Source organism: Aspergillus chevalieri, chromosome 2 (genome assembly GCF_016861735.1).
Source record: "Aspergillus chevalieri M1 DNA, chromosome 2, nearly complete sequence".
NCBI classification, from domain to species: domain Eukaryota; kingdom Fungi; phylum Ascomycota; class Eurotiomycetes; order Eurotiales; family Aspergillaceae; genus Aspergillus; species Aspergillus chevalieri.
In genome coordinates, this window is record NC_057363.1 from 463,379 (window position 1) to 480,414 (window position 17,036).

At 49.5% G+C, this 17,036-nt stretch overlaps 7 protein-coding genes across 7 annotated transcripts; 3 read left to right on the forward strand and 4 right to left on the reverse strand.

Moving 5' to 3' along the window:
- Positions 1-508: 508 nt before the first annotated feature.
- ACHE_20144A (uncharacterized protein) lies at positions 509-2,378 on the reverse strand (the record flags this gene model as incomplete). The annotated part of the gene is made up of 4 exons (XM_043284415.1): positions 509-1,119; positions 1,173-1,799; positions 1,871-2,057; positions 2,106-2,378. The coding sequence occupies 4 exons, from the start codon at positions 2,376-2,378 to the stop codon at positions 509-511; spliced, it is 1,698 nt and encodes a 565-aa protein (XP_043133208.1).
- A 786-nt stretch (positions 2,379-3,164) lies between these two features.
- ACHE_20145A (uncharacterized protein) lies at positions 3,165-4,029 on the reverse strand (the record flags this gene model as incomplete). The annotated part of the gene is made up of 2 exons (XM_043284416.1): positions 3,165-3,897; positions 4,019-4,029. The coding sequence occupies 2 exons, from the start codon at positions 4,027-4,029 to the stop codon at positions 3,165-3,167; spliced, it is 744 nt and encodes a 247-aa protein (XP_043133209.1).
- A 220-nt stretch (positions 4,030-4,249) lies between these two features.
- Positions 4,250-5,379, forward strand: ACHE_20146S (macro domain-containing protein; the record flags this gene model as incomplete). The annotated part of the gene is made up of 2 exons (XM_043284417.1): positions 4,250-4,863; positions 4,923-5,379. 2 exons carry the CDS (start codon positions 4,250-4,252, stop codon positions 5,377-5,379), a joined length of 1,071 nt encoding a protein of 356 aa, XP_043133210.1.
- Positions 5,380-5,763: 384 nt separating this feature from the next.
- ACHE_20147S (putative mitochondrial inner membrane protease subunit Imp2) lies at positions 5,764-6,697 on the forward strand (the record flags this gene model as incomplete). Its single annotated transcript, XM_043284418.1, has 2 exons — positions 5,764-6,248; positions 6,325-6,697. 2 exons carry the CDS (start codon positions 5,764-5,766, stop codon positions 6,695-6,697), a joined length of 858 nt encoding a protein of 285 aa, XP_043133211.1.
- Positions 6,698-7,801: 1,104 nt separating this feature from the next.
- On the reverse strand, positions 7,802-7,999 carry ACHE_20148A (uncharacterized protein; the record flags this gene model as incomplete). Its single annotated transcript, XM_043284419.1, has 1 exon — positions 7,802-7,999. The coding sequence occupies one exon, from the start codon at positions 7,997-7,999 to the stop codon at positions 7,802-7,804; it is 198 nt and encodes a 65-aa protein (XP_043133212.1).
- A 553-nt stretch (positions 8,000-8,552) lies between these two features.
- ACHE_20149A (sporulation-specific 71 family protein) lies at positions 8,553-11,971 on the reverse strand (the record flags this gene model as incomplete). The annotated part of the gene is made up of 4 exons (XM_043284421.1): positions 8,553-9,110; positions 9,164-11,340; positions 11,398-11,788; positions 11,867-11,971. 4 exons carry the CDS (start codon positions 11,969-11,971, stop codon positions 8,553-8,555), a joined length of 3,231 nt encoding a protein of 1,076 aa, XP_043133213.1.
- Positions 11,972-12,435: 464 nt separating this feature from the next.
- On the forward strand, positions 12,436-13,214 carry ACHE_20150S (GLTP domain-containing protein; the record flags this gene model as incomplete). The annotated part of the gene is made up of 4 exons (XM_043284422.1): positions 12,436-12,559; positions 12,618-12,676; positions 12,730-12,848; positions 12,920-13,214. The coding sequence occupies 4 exons, from the start codon at positions 12,436-12,438 to the stop codon at positions 13,212-13,214; spliced, it is 597 nt and encodes a 198-aa protein (XP_043133214.1).
- Positions 13,215-17,036: the final 3,822 nt, after the last annotated feature.

The following is a 17,036-nucleotide window of genomic DNA, read 5'->3' on the forward strand; positions in this document are numbered from 1 at the left end:
TTATGCAGTCTGTTTATTTTTGGGGGTTTGATACGTAGACTGCAAACGACTGGGACATGATACTTCCTACTACGTACAGAGTAGCTGTTCTGTTTGTCTATATGGATTTTGCGTGATGCGTACTCCGTACTTGACTACCCTTGCCACTACAGGTGCATTGCTAACGCCTTACTTTGCGGATTTATTAGGATCTCGATATAGAACGATCACCCTGGCCTCTTCGATACCTGCAACGAATAACCCGCTCGAATCCATTGCCACTGACAATTGATCGATAAAAATGACATTCTGATCTCCAGCAATCGTCTGAAAAAAGGACAGCTATTGTGGGACCATTGACAACAGTCGAGCTGTCAATCTGCATTGTCTCACATGCCCTGCTCTGGAAAAGGAATCCAGATATGCAAGTGACTTTTTCGGGTGGTCTTGCTCAGGCAAACGGTGAGTTGGTCTTCCTTGGATTTCGCTCGAATTGCTATACACTGTCCTCTGCATTACTATACAACCCCTACCGCTCATACACATCAGCAATCGAATTAATATACTCAATCGCATCCCCCCGCCACGTATCCCCCTCCATCCGACTGGTCGTCGCATTCGCATCCGCATCAAACAAGATATCCACCTCGTTCCCATCCGCATACCCATCCCACCTCACAAAATCCCCAGAATACAACCCAACACCATTCGGATCCAACTCATAAATAAACCCCGCCCACATACTCGCCATCATCTCGCTCAACCGCACCCAACTCTCCGGCGTCTCCGCCTTAAACGGCTTCCCGTAGTGATATCCCAGTCCCGCGATGTTGTTGAAGACGAACGCGACTTCTTCGAAGTGCGCCGACCCAGAGGTATACGGCATGTCTGCGCTGCGCACGTTGAACCGGTAGCAGTAAGCGGGCGTGGATGTCTCGGCCCAGACTTCGCATTGCCGCCGGCGGTTCGCGTGCATCATGTAGTCGCCGGCGTAGGCGTTTGTGCGGCGCCATTGCAGGCCCTTTGAGGCGATGCGGGCATCGCCGAGGTACGCTGGGATGCCTTGCGACGGGTCATCGGGGTAGAGGGATAGGAGGTTTTTGGCGACGGGGGAGGGGAGGGGAGGGTCGGATTGGTTGCCTGTGCTGTTAGCATGTACATATTCAATGCTAGTTGGTAGTGGAGGGACATACCGGTCAAGTAATCGTAGAACTGGTCTGTCGTGTTAATCCCCGTCGGTCCAAACGAGGTCCCCTCATCTGAATTCGTCCCGGCGATAACAGGAACCTGCACGAACTCGTGGTCGTTCAACGACACACTCCCCCTCTTCCTTATAAAATCCCCATCAATGACCGGCGAGAACCCATACGCCGGCGAGCCACCCGTCCCATTCAGCGCCCCATTCAACTCCTCAAACGGCACCTCCCGCAAACACTGCAACGCCCCCTTCCCAGACCCCTCACACCCAATTTCCTTAACCAACGCATCAAACTCATCCTGGTACGACGTCTCGTCACCAAGTGCGCTAGCGGAAATCGATCCTCCGGACTCCATAATCCCCCCGCGAAACAAGCGATCGTCTCGTCCACCGTACGCGGTTAGATGGTAGCCCACTGACATAGCGCCGGCAGATTCGCCCCAGATGGTAACTTTGTCGGGGTCGCCTCCAAAGGAGGCGATGTTCTCACGAATCCAGTGCAGTGCGAGGCGCTGGTCGCGCAGTCCGAGGTTCGTATTGCCGCTTTCTGCGACTTCGTGTGAGCTGAGGAAACCCCAGGTGGACAGGCGGTAGTTGATTGTCACCGCGATGAAGGGTTTTCCTGGTTGCGTTAGCTCTTTGGCTCCTCGCTTTTTTTTTTTTTTCCTTTTGAAGTGACAAAGCAGGGCTAACCGATTTTATTGGCATTGGAGACGATAGCAGACATGTTGTATCGCTCGTCTGCGCCGGAGCCCTGATAGAAGCCTCCGCCGTGGATCCAGACACCAACGGGGAGTTTCGAGTTTTCATCTACTGATGAATCGCGGATGACATTGAGTGTAAGACATGCCTCAGACATAGGATACCAAATTGAATCCGTCTATCACCATCAGCATCACGTAACTTCACCAGAAGGAAAGTAACTCACTCCATATCCCACACAAATATCCGAATACGCCTTTGCATCGCGCTCCCCATCCCAAGTCTCATTCAACGACTGAGGCACCGTAAACCGCAGGTCTCCAACAGGCTGCTGCGCATAAGGAATACCCAGGAAGAAGTCTTGGTTGTACTTCGTGTTCGTGACTCCGGCATAGGATCCGTTCTTAACGCTCACGACAGGACTCGATGTATCGCGTCGTGTAGGCGCGGCTTGTACGCCTGCCCAGAGGGCAAGGAGACCAACAACACTTCGAATCATCGCTATTCTTTTCGATTGCGAGACTATACTCGGCACTGTCAACCCAGAACATACCGTGTACTCCGTACCACTTATATATATATCTCCGCAATGCGGGGAATTAAACCACACCCCACAACACAACTCCAGAATGAGGCCTTTTCCCCGGCTACAATAATCTCTCCCGATATAAGCCCCGAACAACAATAAACCGGCATCTCTTCCCAAAACGTACACAATCCGAGGACTCCGGAGAATTTAATGACGTCGCTCAGACCTCCGATTTGCGGAGTATACCTTCAGAATTACCCCTTTGGGAAACGATGGACGCGGAGGAACTGCAGCCATGTGGTTTTGTATGGGGATTGGCAGGTTAAGTTTACTTGGGGGCCGAGGATTTACCGTTTTGGCTGTTCGGGTAAATTCAGTCTGTTGAGGAAGGTAATTCAGTTGGGATAATTATGGTTTGGGCTTATTATTCATGCTGCTGGCATGCGATATACATGGGCTTTGTTTTTTCTTGGCGTAAGTCCAACACTGCAGAGCATGACTCGGTGATGTCGCTCCCATGATACGGAGGAAATAGATTGCTAGAACTTGGTGTCAATGTAACATGAGTGTCGAGAGGCTCCTGCGGGCTGACTTCGTCGTACAAGACATCGAAAATGACATATGTTCACGGACCGTTCAGATAAAGTTGAATTAACCGTAATGCTGAATAAAGCTTTCAACCTAGACTCCATTAAGTAACAGAGAACACATCAAAGCCAAGCTTCAATGGTTGCTCGGCTTCAGCCTTCAGGAGGATCAATCGTATTCGATATCGTCGTCTTCGACTTCTCCGTAAGGATCGTCATCGTCATCCCAATCGTCCTCCTCGTCTTCACTGTCTTCGTCTTTATCGTCGTCGCTCTCATGACTATTTTTCTCACTGCTCACGCTGGTCTGGCTTCCCTGACTGCGCTCACTGCCGTAGCTGTCGTAACTCGCTGCACTTCCTTCACTGCCAGCACTGCCCTCACTCTCAGCACTACCCGCCTCGCTACCTTCACCGTCTCCATTACCACCATGGCCATCAAACCAAAGATACGCAGTATTAATGCTAACCCCATAAGTCCCAGCCATACCCTCAACCGGAAAAATGTACCACTTCCCACCCCCCACCGCCAACTTCCTCACCTCCATGGTCCATGCGTCGCCCGTTGTGCTTGTGCTTTTGCGGCGGGGGCCGAGGAAGGCGTAGCCCACGACGCGTGGCTTGTTTTCTCCACTGGCGTTGGTGGTGTTTCTGGCAATAAGGATGGGGACGGAGAGGTAGGTAGGATAGGCAGCTGTGTTGTCATCTTCGTTGGGGAAGGGCATGTTGCCTTGGAGGGTTTGGAGGGTGGAGGGAATGTCGCGGGTGAGGACCGTGACGGTGTTGCGGAGGGCCTGTTTGGAGATTTTTTGGATGTCGAGCAAGTCGCTGGCTTTGGCGAGGCGAAAGTCGAATTCACCATCGACTTTGAATGGGTTATTTATACGTGGTGTAGAGTTGTAGCTATAAATCTTAAGAAGATAATTGGTGTTTCTGAAGAGTGGACAACGATAGAGGAGTAAAAGCCCTCCAGTGTAAACCCCATGGTGCAACTGTCACTGACAAGCATCGTTGAGTGCTATACTTCATGGACATCTAGGGCTTTTGTATGCATTCACGTTCTTATCAGGTAATTTACCGTACAATTACACGCGATAAGATGTGGCGTCACGTGCGGGGAAGCTCCCCACCTTGACAGCTGTGACGGCATTCGGACGCTTTCCTAATTTAATCTATCCTCAAGAGTCATCAGATTGGGAGTTTCTTTGTGTATTGTGTGACTTGTTGTTCAATAACAGAAAACGAATCAACCAAAATGGCGTCTCTCGTCCCTCTATCCGAAATCCCAACCGCGTCTCTACTATACAAACTCAAGCGCTTAGCTCCCGCTTCAAGTCAAGCCCTGAGCCCCTCGCAAACATTCAACGACAAAATCTCCCTCATCCGAAATGACATCACCAAGCTGCAAGTCGACTGCATCGTCAATGCAGCAAACGAATCTCTCCTGGGCGGCGGCGGTGTCGACGGTGCAATCCACAGAGCTGCAGGTCCATACCTGTATAACGAATGCCGTACCCTGCGCGGCTGCGAAACGGGTGATGCGAAAGTTACCTCCGCCTACAACCTCCCCTGCAAGAAAATTATTCATACCGTTGGGCCTGTGTATCGCCTTGAGGAATGGCCCGAGTACTTGTTGCGTAGCTGCTACCGACGCAGTTTGGAGTTGGCCGTGGAACATAATATGAGGAGTATCGCTTTCCCGGCGATCAGTACCGGTGTCTATGGATATCCCTCTGAGGAGGCTGCGTTAGTCGCACTTGACGAGGCGCGCCAGTTCTTGGAGCATCCGGATAACATAGGCCAGCTGGAGAGGATTGTCTTTTGCAACTTTGAGCGCAAGGATGAGAAGGCCTATGAGAAATGGTTTCCGTAAGTTTCCTCTTCATTAATGAGTGCCCCACAGACAAATTCTGAGCTAAACATCGCAGTAAATTCTTCCCACCAACAGAGCAGGACCTCCCCCACTCAAGCACCCAGCAAAACTCCCGGTCTAAAGCTGATGGTGAGTTCTCACCATCGCCTGAGATCCTCGCAGACAAGCTCCCTGATCCGCCCACCGAGGACCCTTCTCTGGACGGCCAATCAGAAGCTAAGAGACAGAAACTTGATTCAGACGACCTTGGACACAGCAGTATAACCATGATCGATGAGAGAAGCGAGGATGAATGGGAGGAGGTCAATAGATCTGAAGATGAGGGCGATAAGTTTGAGAGACTTAGGAGATCCGAGATTGAGAGATCTGAAGAAACGGATGATGAACCTGTCGAGGTTGACCGCGCTTCGTCGGCGGCTGATGTGCACAGTGTACAGTCTAGTGGTATTCTGGGTATGGACGGATCGCATGAATATCGTTCAGTGGGCAATATGCTGGAGAAAGATTGGTAGTTTATGATTTGCAACTGGATGGGATTACAGCGACTTTATGTTTTGATGAATGGCGCATGGGATTGAAATACTGGCTTGTCTTTTCTTTTTCTGTTCATGATATCTTTCTACTTTAATCTTTATTGCTGTGAAGCACTAAATAACGACTTTCGTCATGACAAATGCAAACACTGCAAACATACCGCGACACCTCCGATATCAGCGGTCTCTTCATGCGAACTAACCTATCCAATTGCTCTAAACTAAACAAATGACAATATGAATTGATTGTACAGAATCATAGCCAGCCTCTCAAGCCTCCTCAGACTGAGTCTTTCTTGTTCCTACTCCTTCCTCGAGCTCATAGTCGTCAACCCACTCCGCCGACAAGCACAACATCTCACAATGCTTCGACCTCAACCTCCCAAAGAAAACACACCATCCAAACCCCGAGTCCTCGCACCTGAAGTAGCCCAATCCCGCTCCTCAAAATCCCCCGCTCCCTCACCATCACCGTCCGAACCCGCCGCCGCCTCATCCTCCGCCGCAAACCAATCACACCCACACACTTCCAACACCACCTACAAAAGACAATCCTTCTTCTCACGCTTTCGCAAAACCTACACAACCCTCCCCTCCCAAGTCCGCACAACCGCTCGCGTCCTGCGCTTCCTCGTCCCCGCCATCCCAATCGGGATATTCTTCTCCGAGCATGTCTTCCAGGTGATGTGGGTGCGCGGGCCGTCGATGACGCCCTACCTAAACGAGGACTACGAGACGATGCATACGAAGAGCGATATGGTGCTTGTGAACATGTGGCCATGGGGCGGGAGCGGATGGCCCTGGGAGCGGAAGAGGAGGTTGGAGAGGGGGATGGTTGTTACGTTCCGGTAGGTCTGCCCCTTCAGAACCTATTGTGGTGTTGGAATGATGGGAAGATGCTAATGTTTATGGATAATGGTAAAGGTCGCCGGCAAACCCAGCCCACACCGCTATAAAACGCGTCGTCGGACTCCCCGGCGACCGCATCACGACTCGAGACCCGTGCATGAAGACCTCGCAAATCGTCCCCTTCAATCATGTCTGGTTAGAAGGTGATGCGGAGGACCCGCGGAAGTCGCTTGATAGCAATACGTATGGGCCGGTTAGTGTGTCGTTGATCACGGGACGGGTGATGGCTGTGCTGTGGCCGCGGTGGAGGTTGTTGAACTGGGCGGATTGGGAGAGAGGGGTCGTGGAGGGGGATGAGGGGGGAAGGATGGGGGGTGATTATCGGAAAGGGGTTAGGGAGAGGGTGTTGAAGGAGGCGGTTAAGATGGAGAGGCCTATGTTGGAGTAGTTAGCTCGATCTACAGATGTATAGTAGTTGTATCTATACCCTATGTATAAAAGTTTAGTATCGGGAATGGTTCTGATATTATGAGCGTGATTTGCACATGTCGAATCCCCCCTGTCTCGTATTTATATCCTGTCCTGCAGAATATGTACAGACAGAAGTGCTACCAAGTGTGTTGGATGACTCCGAAATAGATAACAAGACAACACCATTTTGTTCAGATAACATGAAATTCAAACATCTTTTGACAACGCCAACAGGTCCTCCCGGCACTACCAGAGAGCAGAGAGAACGTCGACACAGAGTAATCCAGCAGTGTCATGTCATGGCCAACAAAAAGCTCACCCAGGTTTTCAATCTAAGCCTCGTTTGTGTCTGTTCCAATCCGTTCGACCTCCTAATTCTCACAACCATACTTCTCCCCCTCGCGAGCCCAGCAATCCGGTCTAAAATCCACTTCATCTCCAACAACTCAAAAGACGGCAGCGGCAAATTGAAGGATTTGGAGTGCTAGGGTTAACCTCGTGCCTCGACACTATCTTCTTATCATCAACAGTATACAACCCTCCCTGATCCTGCGATGCTTCGAGATCACTAGGAATGAATGGACGAGAACACATATTCATGTGGGACTCTTCATGGGCACGCGACAGCCAGTAGGTATGAGCGATCGGTTTCATGGTCATTATGCCATGATCCCAATACGCACCCATGTTCCATGCAAATGTAATCCAGTTGACTCATGTTTTCGTGTCGCGTGCAGCCTCTCGCCAGGAAGCGATTTTTGAAGGGAACCAGAGATGCTGGAGGGTGCTCCAGAATTGCTCGTGCTGGGTTATCGGCGAGACTGGGGGGAAAGATGGAGTATATTTCAAGTACGGAGCGTCTCTTCTCGATGATGGCTGTTCCATCGCTTCTATAAACGACCTGGGATTGTTTGTTAATCATTGCTTGAGGATTGAGGCTTGAGTTGGTGTAAAAGTTAATGTATAGCTCTCCCCCATCGTCGTCGTGTTCCTTTCTTCCACAACCCATCCCTAAGATACAAAGTAAACGAATGCTCTTCGAAGGGTTCAGGTTACTTACACATCCTCATAGCGCCCCTCATCACTGTGCTGTCTGGAGCAACGAGTTCTTTGATTCTGTCACTACCAGCCTCCTTGGTGAGCTCTCGGACCAATTGATATTGGCGAGCCAGCGGGCCAGCCATGCTTCTGTACTTGTAGTTTCAAAGTCAAGAGCACGAGTGAGGTCTTCTACAGCTTCGAGACGGCCCTTCTCATCGAATTTCTCTGAAGCAGCCATTGTGGTAAGTGAGTGCATGTCATTGATGACACAAGCCTTTATTCAAGATGGAGGAAGCTTAACTGGTGATGAGGGACTGCAAAGATGAGAGGTGCAAGAAGAGCCATCATCAAGACCACAGTGGCCTGCATGGTGCAGTAATTGCAACAAAGAGGATCATAATAGATTAAAATGCACTCTTAGATGGTAATAGATTCAATAGATTTGGCATGCTTTATGACATGGAGAGGACACTACGTAGATGTACGGAGTAATTAGTATGCGCTGCCGTTGACCGCGCCTCTCGGTGGTAAAATTACGTTATGTCACCATTTCTAGAGATTCTCGATAAGCACTAGAGGGATAGGGAGTCACCTAGGTGCGGTATTGACAATGCCAGGGCATAATTTAGAACCGAACACGACTGAAAAAACTATACATTAACCAAGCAAGGGCCGACATATAATAGGAAGCCAAAGTGCATGCACCAGGCAGATTATAACAATGCTGAATTGTTATCATAATACGTAAAGAAGTATAAATACCTCAAAAAGAATAAAAGGTATCACCACTTTTATCCCGCCGAAACAATCCGAATATTCTCATGTTGCTCCTCCTGTATCCTATCAATCTCCGACGCAATACTCAACACCCACCGATCCTTCTCCACCCGACTCTTCGTCTTAAACACAATCGTTCTCCCATGAACACCCAGCGTCGAAACATGTTTCAGTGTCTGCTTCGTCCGTCCTCTCTTCCCGTACTCTTTCGCCCGGAAATAGTTTTTTCGTAAGGGTTGCCAGATCACAAATGTAATTGCCGTGTCGTCATCGCAGGTCGTGAAGACGTCGGGGGAAAGGTATGCACGTGGTAAGGAGTGGTGGCCTGGGTTGCTGTTGTCGAACGTTTGGTTTGCGTATAGGAGGTCGTTGTCTGTGAGGAGGCCTGAGTATATATAGCAGTCACTGAGGTCTATGGAGGTTTCTAGTTCTTGGTGTATGTGGGCGATTTCGACACCGTTGCGGCTTCGGAGTGAGCTGCGGAAAATGAGGAGTTTTCCGCCGGAGAGAATGACGTTGCAGCGTTTGAATGTCGAATGGCGGCGTGGTTTGCGGTACAGCTGTCCGGACATCTGAGATTCAGTTAGTATCAAGTCCTAGATGTACCAGAGAAGAGGCAGCATACCTTGATTGTCCGACAGTGAGATAAGGAACACATGTTATGCAAGTGTGGTGATGCCACTGCCTTCTTGACCTCCCATTTCAAGGCAAACTGCCCGATGTGCGACTCAACCTCTTCATCAATATCAAGAGCCTCGAGGTTTTTCTGTCGGACAACTTTCAGTTCAGCCCCATCGGCGGCAGTACGCGCTTTCCAGTATTTGACCAAGGCATCCACCCGCCTTATCCATTCATCTCTGGTATCCTTATTGTATGCTTGAAGGCGAATGACAAGGTTATTATCTAACAGCATCTCGAAAGTCCTGTCGTCGTCGAACTGGTCTGTTGCGCCATCATCCTGATGCGTGTCTCGAACGTCCGGGTTATACTCAACGTCCGGTCCTCTCTCGATGTTTGGATCCGCAGGGCTGCTATTTCGTTGGACTTGTCGTACTTCCTGTACCCGGCACAAATCAATATACCCGTCAGAGTGGCAAATGTTGTGAAGGTTCCTGTGCAGCTGCGCATATGCTTCTTCGTCGTGCCTTTTCAGGTACTCCTCGTTGCCACTAAAGGTCCATCTGATATCACCATCGTGTAGTGGAAACGGATCAATGTCATAACAAAGCGGTGCTTCGTTCAAGATCTGTTGTGACGACGGTATATTCGACGCATTGGTAGATGTCAGCCTCGGAGGTGGCGGAGGCAAAGACTTTGCTGGCCTGCAGAAGAAGAGATAGTGATCCTGGGTGAAGAAATAAAGACGTTTGAAAAACATCTTGTTCAACCGCTGATGAACACCCCTCTGGGATGTTAGGCGAACCAAAAAGCCTTCCAGCGGCGGTGGCTCATGGTCTTTCTCCCCCTCATGTTTGACGGTTGTAGAGTAGTGTTGCCTAGGTCGCAACTCCAGTTCATGCGTGTCCTGCATCCCGATTGATCCATACATCCTTTCCTCATTGACACCGAGTACCCACTCGAGTCGATCGTACCGTCTCCAAGCAAGACCCATTTTCTCAGACTTCGACCATTCGCGCAATACGTCTGCCCACTCTGTTCGATTTTCGAGCATCTCCATGCAGCCGCGTATTATAGCTGTGGCTACATTGCATTCTTCAGGATGTGCTTTGTTTCTGCCGTTTTGGCTATTCTTGTTTTTCGCATCGATGGCGGCTTCAATTCGTGCAAAAGGGTCTTTGAAGAGGAGAGAGACGTCGAGATCCGGAACTGTTATCTGAAGGGAAGATGGCCGATCCCGCCCTAGAGCCTGGCACATGAAGGTGTACCATTCAACCGCATGCGATGTTGATTTCGGGCGTACAATAAAGATCTTTGTTCCGTGTTTGGAAGGACGCCACATCACGATAGTCTTGTCCAATGAAGAGTAGAAATTGACCCTTGTTCTCTTGTTGTCCAGAGACACCTCATAGTATGGAGAGATTTTCGTACCTGACTTTTGTACCTCTGGCACGACACGGGTCTTGTACATCTGTAGCGTGAATGGTGCATATTCTTCATCGGCCATTCGACAAACCACCAGAAATTCTCGCCATTTGTCCACGACTCGTGTTTCCATCCGCATGCTGTCATTTTCGGTATAATCATCGGGAAGGTCTCTCTGCATTGTCTGCTCGACTCGAACAAGCATCCGTTCCGCCTTGATAATTTCGCCCTTCTGCAGCTTTCGTCGATGCGGTCGATTCGCGGAGATACTGTCATGAGTTCTGGATAACCTCGCAAGAAGCCGCTGCTGCTTATCCAAGATATTGTCGTCGAGGCTATATTTGACCATTCTTTTCTGGCCTCTTATCATCCCCTTCCCATTGAACTTTCCAGTGGGGACACTCTCATCCAAATCGGTCCCCTCACTCTGAGGCTCCTGTTGCTCAAGGGTAGGCTGTATTATCCTCTGCATTCCTTTATCTTTGGGTCCGGATTTGGGTCTTAGCAACGCGGTTGTTGACTCGGACTCGCTTGCAGATGCTATGGGACTGGATTGATCGGTCTCACCGGTACTGGGAACTCGCAACATTTGCGAGCTGGGTTGATCCACTGGTTGTTCCGGCGGTATGTCTCCCGCCTCTTGCCTGTCCAAGTTCTTATCTGTACCTGCGTTTGCGCTGGTGTTCGCATTGGTATCCGCACCCAGGTCGTCTACGCTTCCTCCAATTTCGCGGGCAGTCATATAAGACGAAGCAGCATCTTGGATATCATTAGTTGATGTGTTCCTGGAATCTATTTTCCTTGGGGAAGAGGCACCTGTTTCTGTTGTAGGCGTGGCCATGGATTTACCGGTCCGTCTTGAGGTAATGTCCACTTCTTCTGAGCGCCGGGACGGTCCTTGTCCATTGGATTCACTGTCCTGGTCTCCCTGGTCGTCCTGTGTCTCTTCATCTTCCCAGATACCGTTCTGGGTGTGCTCCTGCTCCGGCCCTGAAGACAATGGATCGTTATCGGTTTCGGGCGAGTCATCCTCGTAATGCACGACAACCGGGTCCGCGGAGAAGCTGACAGTCTTGGACGAATAGTTCTTGAACTTGATCCCTGATTTATACCAAGATTTTCGGTGGTGCTGGAGCCAGCCTTCGGGAATTGGGCCTATGAAGAATCTTCTGTTCGTCATGTGTAGGTGGTGAGGAGAAGCATGTTGCTGGTTGTCAAAGAAAAAAGAAAATGGTCAGATCCCTTGGCGCCAATGCCTATGGCAAACACATTGAAGATCACATACCAGCTTCTTGCTCGTGTAAGAACCGGGCTCCAATCCACGGCGTCGCTCATGATGCACGGTGCCAGGAACCACATCTGGTCGATCAGGGGCCTGTTGTGTGCTCATGGCATTGGACTGGAATGTATCAGCGCAGCGAGTATAGCGACACGGCACATCGACATTAACAACGGAAATTGCGTGTCTATTTCTTTCTCCTTGAGATCCTGACCAGTTGGCAGGGCGTCAGGCACCGAGATTTAGGGATCGCTCCCAGATCGAAGCGCTAATCTGCCCCTTCTTCAATTTCTAGACTATGACGTCGTGATCAGGAAGGCTTGTCTATGTTTGCATAGTTTGCTGTGGCTGAGCTGTTTGGTTTGTTTGGTTTGTTTACTCTATTTGCAACACGGGGTTGCGTCGCCCCACTCGGGCCCTGATTGGCCGCCCGCTTGCGTGTCCCGCGGCCGCAGCAGGCGGTGTGTGACAGGTGTTGATAACTGTCGATTCCCTACTCCTATTCTCTTCTCTCATCTGTACAGTTTGCTTCTCATCGTCTTGTTTATTGCTCTTTTCATCCCATATAAATCGTCATGTCTACCTGGTTCGACACTATCCAGAAGTCCTTCGCGGACGTCCCTATTGATGCCGCCAACGACAACGGCATCTCGACCACCGAGTTCCTTGAGGCCGCTGAATCGTTGACCACTTTGTTCGGTAAGCTAACGGCCATGATCATGTCGATGCGTTGATCTAACCAGTTGTCAATCGCCAGATGTCCTCGGTTCTAAGGCATTTACCCCCGTCAAGAATGACCTGCTTGGCAACATAAAGGTCCGTACCTCCACCCAGCATTGCACGACGAATAACGTCTAACCCTGGTATAGAAAGTCAAGGACAGGCAGCAGGCTGCTCCCGCCGAGTCCGCAACTCTCCAGTCCCTTGTCGTGAATGAATTGAAGGAGAAGAAGCACACTGCCACAGAAGGCTTGCTCTGGCTGGTCCGGTGAGTGTCATCGTACTCGATGCCCGTCCCCATCCTATGCGCGCAAAGCTAACAACCCGGGTCCTTGACAGTGGCCTTGACTTCACCGCCCAAGCCCTCCGTCACAACCTCGACAACGCCAGCAAGGAGCTTGCTGACTCCTTCCGCGAGGCCTACGGCAACACCCTCAAGCCCCACCACTCGTTCATCGTCAAGCCCATCTTCAGCGCCGCCATGTCTGCTACTCCGTACCGGAAGGACTTTTATGTCAAGCTCGGTGAGGACAGTGCCAAGGTGCAGTCGTCGCTGGAGACAGAGGTGGCGGCCCTTCAGCAGAGGGTTGCTATCCTCAATGAGTTCTTGGGTCGTAAGGAGGCTAAGTGGTAAACGATGATACTGGAGTAATATGTTGGCAGGAACCTCGCGTATTTGATATATAGCATAGTATTTCGAAGCGATGGTTAATGGTTCATGTAAATAGTAGTTTGTCAATTCTCTCAATGCACAGTCAGACGAATCAATCGAATCAACCCAGATAAGCGACTTACAGTTGCTCTCTCGTCCGATTTTGCGGTAAGATAGTAGTGTCCATGCTAACCTGGACAGAGAAACGTTAGTAAGTCTATTCCCGCGTGGGGAGCTGCATAGTGCGTAAGACACAGTACGAGCTCTGTATCCACCCAGGACGACCTGCCAAAACCAAAAGAGTAAAAGCCAGCATGTGACAACCTGCAAGCCACACAACACCACTTACATACAGCACAGCCACGCGTCTGTTTCACTGACTCGTTGTGCACAATCGTCCCTAGACATCTCGCGTTTATGCAGAGCGCACATAGTCCAACATCCTTGTGACTGCCCTGCATACGGAGTACTCTGCACACAAGTACAGGGGTACTCCGGAGTATGTACATCCGTAAATCAAATAAACGAACCTGCACCCCGCACTTGAACTGAAGACCCGGGTCTCGACGCTCTCTCTGGGGAAGAACGGGGAGGATGGGAAGGTAAATCCCCCGTTTGTCTCGGGACGATCTGGGGGATCCAGGAATGGGAATGCAGGGAACCCTTGTGATGCCGAGGTTCGGGGTGAACATGTGTTCTGTATGGGGTAGGGATGTGAATAGGGTGTGTGTGTAGGATTGGGGAATTCTCCTCCAATTATTGCTTTCGGATTACAGCAATTGCTCCGTATAGAGAGAGTTGCGAGGCCTCCATACTACATTGAATAGAGGATGACCTCTCATGAGAGGTCAGGATAGACTTTCGCCGAGGCAGCATTGAAAACGGCCTTGGCCTTAATGCATTGACTAAACAGAAATTCGCAACTACATACAAATCGGGTGATATAGGAACACTCGCTGCAGCGCAGGATCTCACTATTGAAGTAAGAAGAAAATTCAGGAAGAGGGATGATTTGCTCTATTGACGGAAGCAGATCGATCACATTGACATTTTAACTGTCCACTAGACCTACGGCTTCGAAGATCAAGCGCGAAAAATAGTGTCTAATTGTTCCTTTGTCCAAGGCATCGGTTACCTGTGAAGGATGCACTTTGATACTCTCTTCCACCTTCCTATTTCAGCAATAAGAAGTCGATCATGACAACGCCAGTCCTACGCATATCACTTTCAAGATAGGCGTAAATAGTCCCATTCCTCGAGCACGAAACCGAAGAAGCGGCCAAGAAGGCGCCGAGAATACAAAAAAGATCGACAGCCTTACAATTTCCGGCCAAAAAGCCCGAGCGCATCCTGTATCAATAAAATACACGTAAAAGCAAACATATGTCGGAAGTCACATCGGCAAAGGCCACACGATCCCAGCCAGGGGATTTATAAGATAGATGAGCGGGTCCAGTAATATTATGCATACCCATAGGAAGCTTTGAGGGGGCCTGCTGCGGTCTAAAGTAGGCTAGAACGCCAAGAAAGCGATGGAAGATATGCAGAGCCCAGAGCCCAGAGCCGAGAAAAGACGGGCTGGATTGAGAACTTCAGTTGTCAAAGGATGTGACGGGACCAATAATGTTAGTACTAGTGTCAATCAGCGGCCAACGATGATATTGAGGCACGAGGGAAATAGTTTAGACTTTTGGCAGATGTCAATCGCATTTCTGAGTTTCTGAGTTTCCTGAAACGTCGAGGACCCTGAGCTTTGTTATGAACAGTGTATTCCGAACATTTGAAATGTACGTGTAGTATCTTATAGTCTGTATTGGAGACTTGGAGACTAAAGGATTAAAAAAGTACTGTAGTGGCGATTTGATTTTCGATCGTACCCATAGAAGATGAGATAGATTACCAATGATCAGAGTGTGATTTTTGTAGGCTAGGCAGATGGTTAAAAAACACTAATAATAGCTGCTAACGTACTCCACATGCGAATGTAACACACGGGCGAATGTAACACGAAATCGCTCCGCCGCGATGTTAACTCCAACATTTCCACCAATGCACTAAAATTCCATTAATACTATTCAGAATCATCTTCCTCAGACATCTCTACTACTATCTGACAGGAACGCGCATTGTGTCCGGCCTTTCCGCAATTGCCACAGCGCCGCGCGCGTGTCTCAGTCCGCGGTCGCCGACCAGCCCTAATGCGTGTTTCCTCCTTTAGTTGCACCTCAACCTCCATTTGATCCCCTAATTCCTGAGCTTCCAGTATAGAAAGCGACCCTCCTTTCCTTAGACGTGTTTTTTTAGCCCTCCGGCGTTTGCTAAGGGCCTCGTTTGCCGCCCGAAGATCATGAATCTCTGCTTTCATCAAATCCATCTTATGCATTATTCTCGTCGTGCCTTTCGCAAGGATGTCAACAGCATTCAATATTGATGTTGGAGAGCTATCTTGGTGATGAGAGATTCGGCGTTTTATAAGGTTTGTCTGGGATGATGCTTCAATTGGGTTATTTGGCGTTTTAGAGACCCAGCTATGGGAGGTACTCGGTCGTGAATTTGATGGTGTTGGCGTTTTGAATCGGACATCAAGCTTAGATATTACCCTCTCAGGGTCAAAAGGGATAAGTCCAGCCCCTCGAAAACCACCTTCAATATTTTTTCCTGTCATAGTGGCTTGGTACGCGGTGTAAAATGCAGGAAAGAAATCTTCTTTGGTGACATGGGTAATATGCGCCCGCATCAGCCCTTCAATATGCTTACCATAAGCAATCTTCAAAGGGCTAAAGTATCCGACATCAAGAGGTTGAAGGATATGGGACGAATGTGCAGGCATACAGAGTGTAATAATGTTGTTATTCTTGCAATAAAGCTCGAAGTCGGTTGAGTGGTGACTCTCATGGCCATCAAGGATCAGGAGACGATAACGACCGATTGTTCGGGCCTTTGTGTATTTGTCAAAGTGCTTGATCCATTCCAAGCCGAGTTCATTTGTTATCCAACCGCTTTCTGATGTAGCGATAACCCAATCCATTGGTAGTTGATTATTCTGATACCAAGAAAGAAGGTGATATTGACCTTTGACAATGATGTATGGCGGGATCGCCCAGCCACGAGCATTAACTCCCTGGATCACTGTGACCCATTCACGATTGCCAGGCTGTTTTGCTTTTGCCTTGCCATGTCGTTCAGAGCTTGTGACAACCATTGTAGTCGAAATCACTCCCATCTGAAACCCAGTTTCATCAAAGTTATAGATATCTGCTTCCTGGATGCCATACTTCGCAATTGTGTTTTGAACAAGTGTAAACCAACGACCAATAACTTCTGGGTCTTCGCATAGAGCCCTCTGATAGTCATATTTCCGATTGAAACGAGTTGTGAGCTCTGGGTGCCGTTTGACAAAGGTGCTAGCCCAGTTTACCCCAACGCGTCCCGCGTCGCGCGTTGTGAGTAGTCAGTTGGCCATATCTTCCACACCAGACAACCGAGGAGGAAACCCTTTGGAATCTAGATCAAGTATGTGTTCGACAATTGTTGATTCCTCTAGATCAGTGAGCTTCCGTGAATTGGCTGATATATTGCATCGTGATCGCATGCCACGCCGGCGGCGACTAAGCTTCACATGATCCACGTGATAGATCCTGCCAGCGGCTCGAGCGCTTAGATTTTTATCATTTTGCATAGCTTGAAGGGCCAATATTACTTGGCTTTCATCATGTTTCTGAGGCATCGTTGGGTGTGGTGAAATTTGTAGTAGAAATCGGAAGTCGCGGCGGAGCGATTTCGTGTTACATTCGCCCGTGTGTT